We start from the raw sequence: 15,761 nt of genomic DNA, 5'->3' as shown, positions 1-15,761 counted from the left end.
CACAAATTCGTACCGTGTGTCGTCAATGGCTCACGGGAAGCCCTTAAAAGCCTCAGCCCAGAAACAAACCCAGTGAAGAATATTGGTGACGAGTGGATAAAAGCAAACATGTGGGGGAATGGTGCTGTAGTGATAATATCTATATGTCTCTGGATATCCCATATAGATTCCGCCGATGATAAACCAAAGGGGAGTCAAACAAAAAGATTCAAAACCATGCGAGATGTCAAGGAGCAGATGTATTTATTTCGTATTTTTAAATTTCATTTCATTTCATTTTCAAAAATTTCTCATCACAATGTCTATGCTTCTCTCAAAGCCTTTTTGCTATAAGAGAAGTCTCTCGTCGTTTCTTGTCCCATATCTGCCGTCATATCAACGTCAATACTCCATCCAGTTGAAACTGCAACAGAGGCAAGGGCAGACAGACTATCAACCTAACTAATATGGCAAGCAAACACATCACCAACCTGACTATACCGTCTCATTATCTCACAGTGGCCCCCTTCAAACTCTTGACCGTACACAGCCCCCCGGACTTCGTAACCAATTTCCCAATCGTAGCGACCGTAACCGGAGTAGAACTCGCCTCTCCCTCCTTCTCCGCCAGCTGCGGCACCTGCGAGCTATCAAACGCCACCTCCAACGCGTCCGTGGTCGTAAATCCAGGTTGGAACGTCTCCCAGATCTTCTTCTTAGGATTAAGCACCTTCTCAGGCTCCCCGGTACTCCACCCTTCAAAGAAGACGCGCTCGCCAGCCTGGGCATCAACGGGGGGGTTGACCAGTTCGACGGGCCCGGCATGCGCGTCGTCGCTCTTGGGAGACGCCGCTAGGACCATGGCGGCGGATTTTATGCCGCGCATCGTGACGGGCTTCAGGTTGCAGACAGCGACGATCTTGCGGTTTTGCATCTCTTCTAGTGGGATTAGGCCGTTGAGGCCAGAGCAGACGGTCCGGACTGTCAGGCCCGTTTCTTCGTCGACGGATGTGTTCTCTGTGCCTGGGGCGTCACCGCAGTTGATTGTGGAGACGTAGAGGGAGTCAGCGTTAGGGTGATTGACGGCGCGGAGGATGTGGCCAACGCGAAGGTCGATGAGGGACGGGGAGAGCGGGGCGACGGGGGCGGCAGGCTGTTTTTGCTGCTTGGGCTGTTTTTGTTTCTTCTCTTTCTTTTCGCGCGGGGGGTCAACGGCCCCTGTTGCGGCCGGCTCAGCGGCCTCTTTTCCTTTTCCTTTTCCGTTTTCTGATTGACTATTGCTGTTACTATTGTTCTTTCCACGGCCGACGACAATGCTCTTCTCAGCACCACCCTGTCCTGTCGCCTTTTTCTCTTTCTTTTTCTCCTTCTCCTCCTTTGGCGTCTGCAACACTTTCGGTACAACCTTCACATCATCCACGTCAATCTCGATCTTCTCCTCCGCAGGGATTTTCAACCCAAAGAGCGGCGCATTTTGCACGAAGTCAATATAGCGCACAATATGGTGATATCCGTTCTCCCCCGTACGCTCATCCGCACTCCACTTTTCAACTACAGGGCCAAGGACCGCATACACCGAAATATCCGCGACAGACGGTTTCGTGCCCAGCAGTGTTGTGCGGGTAGCTAGATGCTTGTTGAGCGCTGTTAGGAACTCAGATAGCGCAGTAGAGTCGGCCTTTGCCAGTATGTCAGTGGCTGAGGCGATGTTTACTAGCCATTGGTCCATTTCAACTTGTTCGGCATCGCTGTACACACAGGATGGGAAGATCTTAGGCGAGACCTTTTGCAGGTCGAGGTCGATAGAGGTGGATGGGACGGCACGGGGAAAGGAACGATATAGTAGGGAGAGAAGGGAGGTCATGGGCGCTGCCGCGGTAGCCATGTTTGCGACCTGGAGAGTTGGCTGGAGGGGAGAGTGCGGGGAGAAAATTTGTGTCCGATTACTCAAAGAGGAGTAATAGTGATGCGACGTCGAAGCGCGAGATAGAAGCAGTTGTATTTTTGAGGATAAGGATGGCGGGGTGAATTGTGGCCTGACAGCGAGCTGTTGCGGGGTTTCAGGCTGCCGCAGGAGACGAACGAACGTAGGAGGTTTCAGATTGACGGCTACTACTATTTTCCTAACTCGCAAGCAAGTGAGGCTACTAGATAACATGGGAAGAAGGGAAAAGTGGCTGTTTGGAAACAATGATTCATCTCGTTAGCTAGCTGGAGGTGGAGATTTTTTTTGTTTTTTCCGGATTGACGTTTGGCGGGAACTAAGCGAGCGATCCACATCTGATGGACAAGTGGCTAGCTTTCTTGGTAAATAATTTTATAACTGCTAATTTTATCTATCTCAAAGAATACTCAGAAGCAGAGGAGAGAGAAGATAATAATTGTAAGCCAGGCCAAGGAAGGTCCGGGTACAGACTTAGATATCACAATGGCATCACTTACTCGAATACACAGCAGCGGGGGCGGACAGCCGTTGAAGGCCATGGAAGAAGTTTCGCAGTCTGTCCAACTCATCTCCCCTTCTTCCTTTCTCCCCGTACTTTGTTGTTTCATCTTCCTTTATTCCTCTCCTCCACCTGTCGGCCCTGGATTATCTTGCTCAATGTTCTCTAGCACCTTTTGATATCCTTTCCAAATGTCAACTTTGGAAGAATTCCTGCAGCAGATGTCAGATTCTCTATGGGCTGCGGACGGTGAATCCACCAATACCAGCTGTGGTATCTGCCTGAGTGCTCCATTCCTTCTCCCTGGGATATTTGTGGAATTATTTTGCTGGTTTTGGCTTTGAAGCCGTGCTGGAGCCTGCTCTGCCACTGCATGCCATATAGCCTGAGCAGTCGTTGGTGAAGCTATAGGCATTGCTGATAACCTTCCTCTTCATTCGAATCAGTAGTGTGGGCGACAAGGTGATGTGGGACGTGGTCCCTCATGAGGAGAGAAATCAGATTCGGTTGGATAGTCTTTTTGCTGCAGCGGAACCAGAAATCCTTCTAGAAGCAAAGACCGCGATCATTAGGATGAACAAATCGCTGGGGGATCTACCGGACCGTCGCCTGAAGACCGCTGGATCACCGCCCTCTTCAACCTTCGTGATCAGATTCATATGGAAATCTTCCACAGCCAAGATTTGTTGCAGGTGTAGTCCAGTTGACCCTGGAGGACTACCATTCCTGGATATCGGAGCTTATAGTGGAGGACGGGACCAGTACGAGCGATGATCCTCGGCTGTAGGAGATAATTGAACCTGACCACTCCCTTTTAAATGTGCACTGATTCCATTCAAACTACAAATGAGGTACGAATATTGTTCATTTCATGTCGTCCGAAGCCAGGACCGTTGAAGTTCACGTATAAGCATAAACGAGATAAAAACGAAACGGAAAGGTATCATGGCGCTCATTATTCTTTTTCCCATATTCAACTATTCAACCATTTCAAGGTCAAAGAAACCAGATCACACTTTCCAGCCTTTCACCCTTATTTGGTTCATCGTGTGCATTAATTTGCTAGGAGTGCTTTGCTGCCTTTGCTGCCTTTGCTACCTTTGCAGCCTTTGCTTCATTTTCCGCATTGCACTGGCTACAAAACTCCAAGCTTGATTGGGATGGTAGATAATGAGGTATAATGCCCTTGCAGGGATTATCTTTGCATTTCACGACTTGAGGTGGTAACTGTGGTTTATAATGCCAGCAAATAAACCGCTGGATAGCGTCATGAAACTCGTCGCACATTTCCTAAGGGTTGTCATTATATATCCAATTAGAATACATCCTTGAGAAAGTTCAATCATACGTTTGATATCACTTGGATAGTATAATTCAAGTTGGTCGGATTATCCCCTCCACTCGGCCTTTGACAACTCTGCTGAGAGGGAGTCAGAACTGGGATATAATCCATCAACAGCATAAACAGAGGCCGCCATACAGTTCAACAATAGGAACAATGACTTTCTTGATTGCTATCGGAGGTGAGAAACAATATGATGGGCGGGTAAATATGCTTCTGATGTGAATCTGGCTGCTTAAGAAGGTGGGGCGTTAACGGATTTAAAGTTTCGGTCGGAAAAACTTTCAACCAACCATCAGGGATGCAGGCGGCTGAGGCATATATGGGCGGTGCGCTAGTCCGTAATAGGTAGCCTAGGGCCAACAGATTAATCTACTGCGTAATCCTCTATATGACCTCTTGTCATAGTTACTTCTTGAGGATATGATACAAATGTATTAATAACATTGAGAGTGGATGAAGTTGACTTGATGGAGACTCCAGATTTGAAAAGTTCTTGTCAAAATCTGAACCCCGATTCAAGCAAATTGCACCCATTTGTGAGGTCACGTGGAGGCTGGCGGTTCTGCCCGACAATTATAGTCTTGATTTTGACCTCATTATTCTGTCTTTCTGATGTTGACGCTGTTTGACAGCAGTGTCAAGCCACACTTCTTTTCACTGTCTCTGCTGTGATGCATTTCTTAATCTCTCTATTCAGGAGGCTTCAAATAGCTCTGTCCACATTTATTTCTCAGCCGAAAGCCGAAACTGACACCTCGAACCAACAACAACGTTCAACTTTTGACACCTCGACGCGCTCAGCACATGAAGATATCTTTGGTGCCGATGGATCACCTATCTTTGGGGAGTTTATTGGAGGCGGGATTACTGGTTCGGTATTTAAGATTTCAAATGACACGGTTTTGAAAGTCCCTCGTTTACGCACCCACCTCGTGGACAAGAACCTAGAAACACAAGTCCCATGCGAAAATACCAACAAGGCGGTTCTTGAGTCTCTGAGAAGAGAAAAACAGGTCTACGAACATCTGGGACGAGTCGAAGGCATACTACCTGCTTGGCCGACGGATGCTGGTATCGAGATGCCATACATGTCAGGCGGTACTGCTCAGGACTACTTCAACACACACGAGATTGATCTCGACACACGCCTTCGATGGATTAAGATGGTCACTGATGTAGTTCGCCGGGTACATGAGAAACATGTTCTTATCAACGACTTCCATCTTGGCAATTTTCTCCTCGATGATGACCTTTCATTGATGATGGTTGATTTTGGGAATTCGACTATAGTTCCTGACGATGTGAAGTTTGGAGAGTATGTGCATTACGCCTCTTCAGAGAAATCTGATATCGCTGCTGTTGGGTCCCTGATTTATGAGATTATGACTGGGAAAGGTTACATGGTATTTGTGAACTTGAAAGCGCCCTTTGACATTGCCGAGAGGACCCCAAGAGGTAATGGTAATGGTGTCGATATGTGGTTTCCCTATTGGCCGCCCAAGGAAGAATTAGCAGACACAACAGGTATCTTATTGGGTGATATCATTCTTCGGTGTTGGCTCAAGGATGGGTTTCAGACTATGGATCAGGTCTGTGGGGCAATATCCCAAGCGCTCGATTAGAACTTTTTATCTAGATCATTTGAATTTCAATCACATTGAACCAATGCCTGGTGCGAGATGTATTTTCTGTGGTATCGGAGGTCTAATAACCATGTACGGACAATATGTGACCCCTCAGAAAGGGTCTAGTGTCGAACCATCGGACCCTATTTATCACCTCGTAGCCAATGAGGCGTTTGTGCCGGACCTGGCCACCTCGACGTTTTTGACTCTCAGACGTGCAATACCGTTGAGTTCTAGCAGGTTTGGCTCTTATCTGGTTTATGACCTTTGGGGGTCATTCCACCGAGGTCTACCATGTAAATGCCTTACAATGGTTGCCATTCATCTGTGACTTTCACCAGAATTGAGCCATCTAACAGAAAAACCTTCTGACCGCAATGCTCAGCTTGCGGCACCGGCACCTCGTCGATTCGGATAGATCATTTTTTAGTGCTCCCAGGGACAGCACCTGTATAAGGAAAATGACAACCTAGTAGCCAACGGGCCGTCAAGGTTAGAGTGGCGTGGGGTGGCAGAGCAACCATTTGACGTCTTCGTGATGACGATGAAATGGTCAAAATCGTATCTTAGCTGCCTCGGGGATGCGAATGCGGATAGTGTGGGTTCGCCTTGCCACACCTATTGAAGGAAACTAATTTCCTTATTTAGCAGTGGGTGGGGCGATCTTGATTCCAATCAGCATCAGCAAGTCCTCCTTTCCTTGCAGCACGCAGTACTAGTATCCACCGTTATCATGACGTTGAAACGAGGATCCATGGGTGCTGGCGTAGAGGGCGGAGCCGCGGTAATGGCACCGTTAGATACGACAATTGGTTGGCTCGATTGGTAGCCGCCCTCAGCCGCAGCGCTTATCTCTATTTGAGGAAACCAAGATTCTGTTTGGCCGCTGGGGCAAAGAGCTCGATCAGCACCAGCGTCATGGTGGTAGCAGAGGGGACAACAGATTCGAGCACCACTCCCGCTCACGAAGATAGCAGTTCATACTTCTTGAAATTCATTATAAGCGGATATCTGCTTTATCATGATGCTGCTAAACTCTCCCTAGAGGCAACATGACTGGGCTGTTCCACCTTGGGCAACTGCTTAAAGGGAAAAGAGACCGCTACATCATAACCAAGGAGCTCCAAGAGAGCGTGTGGCTTGCAAAGTAATGTGTTCCTCTCCGATTCTAAATGGCGAAGTTTCTGAACGAGACAGGAGCCAAAACAAACAGCACGTAATCATCAAAGGCGTGCGACACTTCCGGCTGACAAACGAAAGCGATGTCCTATATCGCTTCCAAAACCGAACCCCGTTTATCCGACCGCTGCTTGATGAGATTATCGACCCATCAGATCCTCCAGCAATTGTCCTACGGCACTTAGATGATCACCTCTTAAATGCCTCCTCCGCGCAGAAACTGACTACGCCTGAAGTCAAATACATTGCCAAAAGGATCCTCGAGGCACTAAAGTTACTGCATGCCGATGGTTTCGTACACACCGGTATTTCCGTCACCAATCCTTACTTCTTTTCACATGCGAAGTTCACAGTAGCTAATTTTCTATGCTGCTAGATGTTAAGCCCGACAATGTGCTCGTTAACTATGGGGTGGGAGACATTCGTTTCACCGATGTTCAGCTGGCGGATATGGGAAGCACTGTGCCGGCTAATTCGGCATACGCGAAAGACGGTGATATGATCGGGGCGCCTATATGGAGAAGCCCTGAAGCCCATCTGCAAATAGGATGGGACACACCGACCGATATATGGTCCTTTGGTGCTTTGGTAAGTGTCATAATATTGGACTCCTTGTGTGCAATGGGGATCGGACTAATGCGTCGCATTCGCTTATGTAACTCTTGGCTTTGATGTATGGCGATAACTTTTTCATCTTCAAACCGGACGTTCTTTTTGGCCATGAGGACTATGAACTCAAGATTCTTATGCGTCAGTGTCAATTCTTCGGCCCGTTTCCCCTTTCCTACCAAGAAATTGCAGGCGCAGAGACCTTGAATATCTTGTCATACATTCACCAATCCCTGGCTCCGGGAATGCAGAAACCTTTCGCGCTAATCTCGGAGAGAGAGGTGTCGAAAGAGGACAAGAATTTTATCCTCAAGATCATGAAACTAGATCCAAGGGATCGGCCTTCAGCTGGAACACTGCTAGAGGATGAATGGTTCCGTATTGAATAAACTCACTTAAAGAGCTATTCTGATTGTAATTGATATGGTTTAGTACTGAACGAAGTTAGATATGAAGGCTAGTAGACTGAACAATCGAATTAAGACTGGGAGCGGGACCCAGATGAGCACATTCTCTGAATATTCTCAAAGCCAGCTTCCGTCTAAAGAATCTACGGACGGTCCAACTTTTGCCAGCCTGATCTTGAAACATATGCGCATTTGTATTGAGTGGACAGTATGTGCTGCATCCAACTCGCCTGATGGCTGCGTTGAGCTGAAAAGTGAAGACAAGGATGAGAGTGCAGTAAATTATCGCACACTCAGTCTCACCAGCAACGGTGATTTCACCCAAACCGCGTACGTCTCTTGATCCTCCCACCTTTGCACCCCGGCATGTCCTTCTCCCGTTGGGGGGCTGAGATTAAACTGGTAAAGAAGGTGGCCTAAGATCAAGGAAATCTCCATCCTCGCGAGGTTCTGCCCGATGCAGTCGCGCGGACCCTGGAGAAATGGCTGCACCGCGTCCCGTCGGTCGTTCGCGAAGAGGCCGCGATCAGTGTGAAGCCAGCGGTCTAGATGGAAGGATGTGGGATCTGCAAAGTTGGAAGCGGAGAGATTGGCAGCCCACTGCATGTATGAGACTATGGTCTGTTGCGTTGTTGTAGTCAGCTTTTGTTTCCAGTGGGGGTGGGGGTGGAGGGCTTATGACGCACCCCTGCAGGAAAGAATTCGCCGTTGATGGTGTGTCCTCCTTCCGGGACGAGTCTTGTTAATCCTAATGGCACTGGTGAGGAAAGGCGTATGCCCTCCGTGATTGCAGCATCTAGAAGAGGCAGCTTCGACAGGTTTCTAAATCCAATATCCTCTGTCGTGGCAAAGCTGGTACGCACTTCCTCTGTTACCTTTGCCAAACTCTCAGGGTTGTGAAGCAAATGAAAGAGAATCCCGGTGATAGCAGTTTGTAGGGTATGGCTTCCCGCAAAAACAAACGTAGTTGAGTTTGTCACGATTTCAGCATGCGAGAGCTGGTGTTTCGAGTTCTGGAGATGGGAGAGAAAGTCCGGCCGGTCGACAGTTGAGCTTAGCCGCCTATCCACCTTTTCACGCGTTGTTGCTTGATGTTTCGCCATCAGGGACATCGCTGACTTAGGGATCCTCTTGAGCAGAAGCCTGAAGAGCCACGGGTAGAAGCGGCACGCCGCAAGTTGCACTCTTCCTTTTAAAGAGTGGACGAGCATTCCGACCCATTCGTGGTATCTGTTGTTTTCAAGGCAGCCAAAGTCTTCCCCGAAACTCAGTGAACAGATGATGTCGAACGTACAATAGCTTACCCAAGTTTGGAGGTCAACCACTGTAGTATTGGATTCACCCGTTTGAAGTTTTAGCTGCGATATCATCTTGTGGACGTACGACGATACCAAGGGCTCCTGAGCGGCCAAGGCTTTGCTACTGAACAGAGATGCATACGATTTCCGTATTCGTGCATGATCCTCGTCTCCGGCTTCGAGTATAGAAATCGGTTGGCCCGGCTGCGGTGGAGGTTGACGGATGGGGTCCTTAGGAAGCGATTTAAATTCGGAACTCGGGCGACGGTTGTAGATATCTTTGACGCAGCTGGGGTTGATGAAGGATACCTCATTGGGGGCCACGCGGACAGTATCACCGTATACTTCATGGAAGTGTTTGACCTTGTGAGCTAGCTTTCCGGATCGAAAGGCAAGCATGTACGGGAGACGGGTGATGGCCCACAGTGTTGGTCCATTGTAGCGAGAGAGTGGGTGGAAGTAGAGAGTTTTGATAGCGATGAGGATAGGCAGCTGAAGGGGTGATTAGCGACAATACACCTGGGCAATAACATGGAAATGTTTCTAACCAGTAGGGCCGTGGTCACTGTTGTAAAAAGAGCGTTGAAAGTCATCGTGGAGGCTAATGGGGATATATGGAATGCATTCGAGGAAGAGTTGAGTCTTCTCGTCAATGTTCTGTTATGGAGACTCAGAGCAGGTCAAGTAGCATGCCAGGCCCCAATCGTTCGCTGTTCGACCTGGTCCCAGCTGGGAGCTGAAAATGCGCTGGGTGGTCATCAATCTTGAACACTCCCTGTCTCCCTGCCTGTCCAGGGCTGAATCGCCGCTCCATGGCCTGCATGAAGTTTGATGTTATTGATATCAAGATCCCTGCCTGCTCCGTATTAGTAGCCAACTCATATGAAATGAAGTTCCGATAGCATAAAGCTTGTTTTCATTAGTTGATCATAGTAGAGGTATTAAGTAGTTAAGTTTATCATTGACTCATTGATATCATAATATCACTGCATCCATTATTCAATCATGTTGCATATGCTATTAAGTAGTTAGCTCGTAGTCAACCACATCTACTCTAAAAAAACAATCCTGTTAATGAGCATTGAAGTTTAGTGGTGAAGAAATCTCTGAGTATATAATATTTGATTTCTTGCATTTATATTTGTGTGTGGAATCCAAAGGCATGATGTTGGGAACTTACAGGGTAGTGTTGTAGTTCGAAGCAATCCAGCTGACGCCGATCCGCGCAGATCTCTTAATCCCAGTCTCGCACCCTCGCAACGAACACGCACTTTCGCTTTCTTTTCCTCTGTCTCCCGGATGCACCACCTCCTCCTCCCCCCTTCCAGGGATGGTGCTGTCTTATCCCGCCCTCGCCTGTGTAATCGATCCTACGCCGGCAGAAGTCACCGAACGGCTATCTAATATCACATCCTTGATGCCTGAGCCGTCGCACATCGCTCCTCGCGATGCCACTTCACCTATGCTGGTGTAGCTCTAAGAATGCCATACCAATCGCAGCGACGGCAAATTGGCGCGGTGGCAGGATCTCCGGGACGAGAGATTAGGACGCGTGTTATCATCACAGATAACTATTCTGAATGCTGAGTCAATTTCAGATCAGCTCAATACTCATCATTAAAGGATCTACCTCTTACTCGTTCAATAATACTACGATTCTCTTGATAGCTAAAAATCCGTTTGGAAAGTTGATTGCTGAGGGCTACATGGGATGATACTAGTTTCTACAGGGACTGATGATATGATAAAGCCCGATAGTCAGCTATTTCGTCGTCCTTGGTTAGCTATCTACGTCAGGTATGTGTAATCAGGGTCTTTAGAATTGGGGGGCGTCCAGGGTTAGAAACCACAAGGACCAAGATCTCGCATCCTAAAGCCTATTTCAAAGCAGATGGGTTCGATGGCTGTATGAAGATGCTCTGGCAGTAAGATATTTTAGCTCCTTCACAAGCCTGATAAGCACTACTGTCATAAGGGCTTCTAACTGGGCGACAATGCGTGAGACACAGTGCTCCGTAGGGTAGTTCCCTGCTCGATTTCAAGCCATGAAAATAGTGAAGTTAAAACCCGGCTCATCGGGGAATTTCTCCCTTGAGCCCAGTGGTTAAGTTCTAACAAGCCACCGCATACTGACATCGCAAGCTACGCGGCATCGGAGCCCAATGCCGCCTTTTGGAGAATTCAGCACTGAGGCCCAGCTCCAGTGATGCCGAAACCAGTTTCGAGAAGATCAAATATATATTTCCGGAATCTAGCTTTTCTAAAGAGAGACGAGCTTTGTCTCTTCCTACACCGGCTGAGATTAGAGCCATCAACGCAAAACCCTGGAGGTAAAAACCCCGTCCCTTGGACTATTCGTCATGTATGGGAACCATGTTACAACTATTGAAGCTCAGACTCAAATAATGGTGCGCAACGCTCTCCGCAGCCAGGTGCCAGTCCCCGGAGTTCTTGGTTGGGTGAAGGATGGAGGTGATACGTTATTTACACGTCCTTGGTTGAGGGTTTGGGGTTGCGGTTGAGATGAGGTGATATGAACGAAGATGAGAAACAAGCTGTTTACTCTGAACTTGCAGGCAACCCTCCTCGAGCGCAACGGGCAAGCAATTCCTAACCCGGGTTCTCGCAACACATAGGTAGCCACGGCAGGAAGCCGTTGACAGATTACCTTCTCAAACCTACCCCAAACTCTCAGGGCCATTCCAAGGTCCAGATCTGGTCAAGGAATTTCAAGACATCTGCCAAATGGATATCAACATTGAAACACCCCATTGCATTCGCGCATGATGAATTTTTTCCCCGCCAAATATCCTGTTATCGTGAGACCCGAAGCCCAAAGTAATGGCAGTTATTGACTGCTGGGAACAGACCGGCTGATGATTTTTTTTTTTTTTTCGAAGAATGGCGTACGAAATTTATGCCAATGTGTTTTGATCCCGTGGATGATGAAACATGCTATCACTATTGGCTTTACTTCGTTTTATTTACCATCATGTAGTCAAAGCATAGCATCTTAACGCTATTATGAGCTTCCTGAACATGATTGTATTGTACCATCGGCAAATGGATCCCTCTGCCCAGCTCTGTCAAGTTCTATCATTAGGGATCTGGGTGAACCAGCATCACCATGTTTGTTTTCACTAGCTAATGGTTTCAGCTCCCTTGCTCCGCGGACCCTGATAAGCACCACCTCAAGAACAAGGTGAGCAATCTCACGGCCCACTGATCCTCCGGTACTTTTGACCCTTAATTAAGCATTACCCTCATCAAACCTAGGGCTACAGGGTTGGACAGTTAGCTAGGAGGCCAAAAAGCAAGTGGTAAAGGCCACCATTTCTGCCCCTGGCTTACCGTCACATCGTTAAAGAGCCTCAATATATATATTCCGATACTAATTTATATCACTTTTTACACTGAAGTGTGAAATGATATATTGATTTTAAATAACTAAGACAATATCTATCAGAATTACCTATTCTTCCTTATCTCTCTAGTATATAGCGTTTTCCAAGCCTTCATCGGGGATGTACACTGTTGAGATATACTGCTTCGAGAATGAAAAGACTATTACCGTCTATAGTATATGAAATTCTACTCTCTATAGCTCTGTTGTTGATATGTTGGGTTGGATGGAAATCAAAGTAAGAAGTCGAAATGTTGAAATGGTTATGCTGTCTCAGGTTGTCCAAGGGCCCAGAGAGCTGCCATGGGTAGATAATAAAATCAAAACAGGTTCTTCCATACTCGAAACATGTCAAGAACTTGGTAAGTTCTACTATCAAAGATTCGAGAAGATTTGAGCAGCAATGTGGAATGTCCAACTATATAAAACTTGGCAATGCTCACCCAGGTCTCAGTGCTATCTCTTGCATATATCTAAGCATGACCTTCCTTATAAATACTGCCTATTTTTCATGTAATTAGTGGAGTTATAATAAGCAATTCAATTGTTCTATCGATATTCAGTATTTGGGGCAATATTCGGACTTTATTAGTTCCGACAAAACATATTTATTTACAACAAAAGAACTCGCCAGCTCTCCTTTATCATAGTAGGGTTACACGAAGAAATCCGCACCAAGAGAACAGATATCGGTGTAGCAATCGTATGTACAGGGAAAAAAAGGAGCAGACACTCCCAGCAAGAATATATCTATGCTTTAAATACAGATACATATAAAAACAGGGGAAAAGGGAAAAAAAAGTTGCGTCGCAGGAAATACGTGTGAATGGAACCAAGTAGGTCTTGAAGGGCGATAAAGCTGAAAAAGTCTTTCTTGGGTGATCGACCATGTTGATGACGCAGTTCTGGTTTCTTGCTTCCTTGTTTCCCTCTTCGTCTACTTCCCCCGTCCCTCGTTAATATGGTGGAATCGCGGGAAACGGAGAAGACCAAGCGATATCATTCACGGAACTGGCATGCAGGGCGTTTCGCCGATTGTCTTAGTTCATTTGTCGGAACGAAGAAGATGGGGGGTTGAGGGAGATTATGAAAGGTAAGACATGGAATGCACGTTTGTCATATGTATGTGATCACGTCTTCTAGAAATCTCTCGATAAGAGATAATAAATGGTTCGATTTCATTATTCAGTCTTCTTCTTGGCCCCATCGTTTTTTCGGTTCCTTCTTAAGCGTGCGCTGCTATTCGGAGTTTCGGGCCTCGCAGATCGAATACAACGAAGAGTGCTTTGAAGAATATATCCCCCCAGATTTGAAGTTTAGAGCCTTGGTTGGATTGGACACCACCGAAGCAGACTGGTTATAACAACAAAAGAGATAGCCGTTAGCATGGATTGGGTGTGGAAAAAGGGGGTTTAGCCGCGAGTATGAAGTCCTGGGGCAAAACCAAAAGCTAAAATCAAAATATATGATAAGGATAATGGTGCAAACACTTACGATTCGTGTTGGTGGCTGTGTCAGTCCCCACTACAGCGAAATTCAATAAACTACCTGATACCCTTGCCAGATGTGTATCACCTAGAGACACCCACAAGTCCGGCAGTGTCGAGCTGCAGGGGAATATAAAGCCACCGGCATTCGGGGACAACTCCGCCCCTTCAACCTTCGCGTAATACGCGTCCACGATCTCCTTATTCACTAGCATCAGCGTCGTGCCCGTATCGGCGATCGCGGTGGTCACGCCATTTTCGACGGTGAGGATGTTGCCATCATCGCCAACCCTAAACAAACTCGATTTGATTTCCCAAAAACCCCGGGAGTTGTCTACAGGGACATCAACGATGTCACCAGTGAACTTTCTTTTGTCAACCGTGCCAAATTCATAGGTACCAGGAGCCTGCGCTTTAAGTTGGGCAGTGAAGACGGGTTCTTGAAGATCAGGCGCGATATTTTCGAGGAATGTGGTTTGTTTTTCCGGTTTCATTGTATTAATCTTTGTAAACCCGAGGCCAACGAGGCCGTCGGAGGCTTCGTCGGTGAGAAATGACTCTGAGATCTGGTTTGGAAGGCCGAAGGCTTGATTTCGAACTGTTGCACCACCGATGTCGATTGTGTCTTTTCCAACTCCACCCCGTGCGAAGGAGGAGTCTCCATACGTGACGTTGAAGGTAGAGCCTTCGAGTAGCTGGAATGTCCTGGATTTTGCCGGATCGAAAACTGAGTGGCCAGCAGATACGCGTGGGTCAAGTTTAGTATTGAATACCCATCTGTAAAGAGATAGAAGGAGGAGTATGTATATTTGTTAGTTCATGGCCATGTATAAATGCAACTCCCTAGCCTGCGTATAGCATCACAGTTCCATGCTCTGGGGATCATGGTATGAACGTACGTGTCTGACGAACCGGTATCAAAGTTCATCACAAACTCTTGGCCACCAATTGTTACGGGGGCCAGATACAAAACGTCATTTCTCGCCGGGACATTGGTGACAGCGCCATTTTCATCTGGTTCGTCTGCCTTGTTTACAGCCTGGCGATCTTCTGAAGTTGGGTAAATGTTGAGATCTAAAGACCCGAAGTTGATATCTGTAGCAATGATACCAAACTTGGCGTATGCCTTTCTGACCGCTGCTAGACCGTTAGGCACATAATCTACCTGACGTATCCGATGGACTTTGAATGTTCGTTTCTTCAGTTGTGATTGTTGCGTGGGAGCCCCTAGCACGGCCGGGGAGGAGAGGAGATATAGGTACAGCAGTGCCTGTATCCACTGCATCTTGTCCGCTGTTTATGTAAAATAAGATATAGACACGGAAGATAGATGAAGAAGAATGGCCCAGCCCAATGAGAAATGAAAGAATGTAAGTCGCGTCCAGACGCAAGAGAAAGATAGATAGATAGATGCGCACCCACACGCAAACACACGCTTCAGCGGGATGTAGAAAAAACACAAACCGTTCTTAAGAACGGTTGTGTATAACGCACTCAGCACAAAAAGAAGGGCAAACAGTAGCAGTAAAGAATGTGAAAACTATGACCCCATAAGAGTCATACAGAGAGACCGTGTTAATCAGAAAATAATGAGAGAGCGGGAGATTTGAGGCGTTGGAGGTGTGAAAGCATATAGCGCGAGGGATCGAGAGCGGAATGCGCCAGAAAAGAAGAAACTGCGTACAATGAGAAAGAGAGTAAGAAAGATGAAGTCACAGAGAGAAAGCAATATAGGACAAGGGCGCTTGGCCCAAAAGGCTAAAGAAAGAAAATAATGGTCCTGAAATAACCTCCAAGCCTCTCCCAAAGGGTTAATACGCAAAGGCTATATAATCACATCAACAGGAATGGGACGGAGATTAACCCCATATCCATATCATATCTATAGGGATCTTCCCGAGCCGCCACACCCTGGGCGCCGGCATTACGATTCACAGTAACAAAAAGATCCCAGCTCCGCGCCATCAAGGACTTCTCATCCCATA

The 15,761-nt window shown here is 47.1% G+C and overlaps 8 protein-coding genes across 8 annotated transcripts; 4 read left to right on the top strand and 4 right to left on the bottom strand.

Annotated features, from left to right (window-relative positions):
* Positions 1-240: 240 nt before the first annotated feature.
* On the bottom strand, positions 241-2,150 carry HCBG_05000 (acyl-RNA-complex subunit; the record flags this gene model as incomplete). Its single annotated transcript, XM_045432049.1, has 1 exon — positions 241-2,150. The coding sequence occupies one exon, from the start codon at positions 1,862-1,864 to the stop codon at positions 488-490; it is 1,377 nt and encodes a 458-aa protein (XP_045287261.1).
* A 464-nt stretch (positions 2,151-2,614) lies between these two features.
* Positions 2,615-3,197, top strand: HCBG_04999 (uncharacterized protein; the record flags this gene model as incomplete). Its single annotated transcript, XM_045432048.1, has 2 exons — positions 2,615-2,646; positions 2,873-3,197. The coding sequence occupies 2 exons, from the start codon at positions 2,615-2,617 to the stop codon at positions 3,195-3,197; spliced, it is 357 nt and encodes a 118-aa protein (XP_045287260.1).
* A 1,242-nt stretch (positions 3,198-4,439) lies between these two features.
* HCBG_04998 (uncharacterized protein) lies at positions 4,440-5,390 on the top strand (the record flags this gene model as incomplete). The annotated part of the gene is made up of 1 exon (XM_045432047.1): positions 4,440-5,390. One exon carries the CDS (start codon positions 4,440-4,442, stop codon positions 5,388-5,390), a length of 951 nt encoding a protein of 316 aa, XP_045287259.1.
* Positions 5,391-6,445: 1,055 nt separating this feature from the next.
* HCBG_04997 (uncharacterized protein) lies at positions 6,446-7,570 on the top strand (the record flags this gene model as incomplete). The annotated part of the gene is made up of 4 exons (XM_045432046.1): positions 6,446-6,540; positions 6,591-6,877; positions 6,949-7,160; positions 7,298-7,570. The coding sequence occupies 4 exons, from the start codon at positions 6,446-6,448 to the stop codon at positions 7,568-7,570; spliced, it is 867 nt and encodes a 288-aa protein (XP_045287258.1).
* A 300-nt stretch (positions 7,571-7,870) lies between these two features.
* Positions 7,871-9,479, bottom strand: HCBG_04996 (benzoate 4-monooxygenase cytochrome P450; the record flags this gene model as incomplete). Its single annotated transcript, XM_045432045.1, has 3 exons — positions 7,871-8,209; positions 8,275-9,378; positions 9,435-9,479. The coding sequence occupies 3 exons, from the start codon at positions 9,477-9,479 to the stop codon at positions 7,871-7,873; spliced, it is 1,488 nt and encodes a 495-aa protein (XP_045287257.1).
* Positions 9,480-9,889: 410 nt separating this feature from the next.
* HCBG_04995 (uncharacterized protein) lies at positions 9,890-11,198 on the bottom strand (the record flags this gene model as incomplete). The annotated part of the gene is made up of 4 exons (XM_045432044.1): positions 9,890-9,903; positions 10,067-10,242; positions 10,615-10,648; positions 11,021-11,198. The coding sequence occupies 4 exons, from the start codon at positions 11,196-11,198 to the stop codon at positions 9,890-9,892; spliced, it is 402 nt and encodes a 133-aa protein (XP_045287256.1).
* Positions 11,199-11,246: 48 nt separating this feature from the next.
* Positions 11,247-11,728, top strand: HCBG_04994 (uncharacterized protein; the record flags this gene model as incomplete). Its single annotated transcript, XM_045432043.1, has 2 exons — positions 11,247-11,358; positions 11,523-11,728. 2 exons carry the CDS (start codon positions 11,247-11,249, stop codon positions 11,726-11,728), a joined length of 318 nt encoding a protein of 105 aa, XP_045287255.1.
* A 1,786-nt stretch (positions 11,729-13,514) lies between these two features.
* Positions 13,515-15,061, bottom strand: HCBG_04993 (aspartyl protease; the record flags this gene model as incomplete). Its single annotated transcript, XM_045432042.1, has 3 exons — positions 13,515-13,642; positions 13,784-14,553; positions 14,676-15,061. The coding sequence occupies 3 exons, from the start codon at positions 15,059-15,061 to the stop codon at positions 13,515-13,517; spliced, it is 1,284 nt and encodes a 427-aa protein (XP_045287254.1).
* Positions 15,062-15,761: the final 700 nt, after the last annotated feature.

This window comes from Histoplasma capsulatum (assembly GCF_000150115.1).
Source record: "Histoplasma capsulatum G186AR genomic scaffold supercont2.6, whole genome shotgun sequence".
In the NCBI taxonomy this organism is placed as follows: Eukaryota; Fungi; Ascomycota; class Eurotiomycetes; order Onygenales; family Ajellomycetaceae; genus Histoplasma; species Histoplasma capsulatum.
This window is presented reverse-complemented; position numbering and strand designations above follow the sequence as displayed.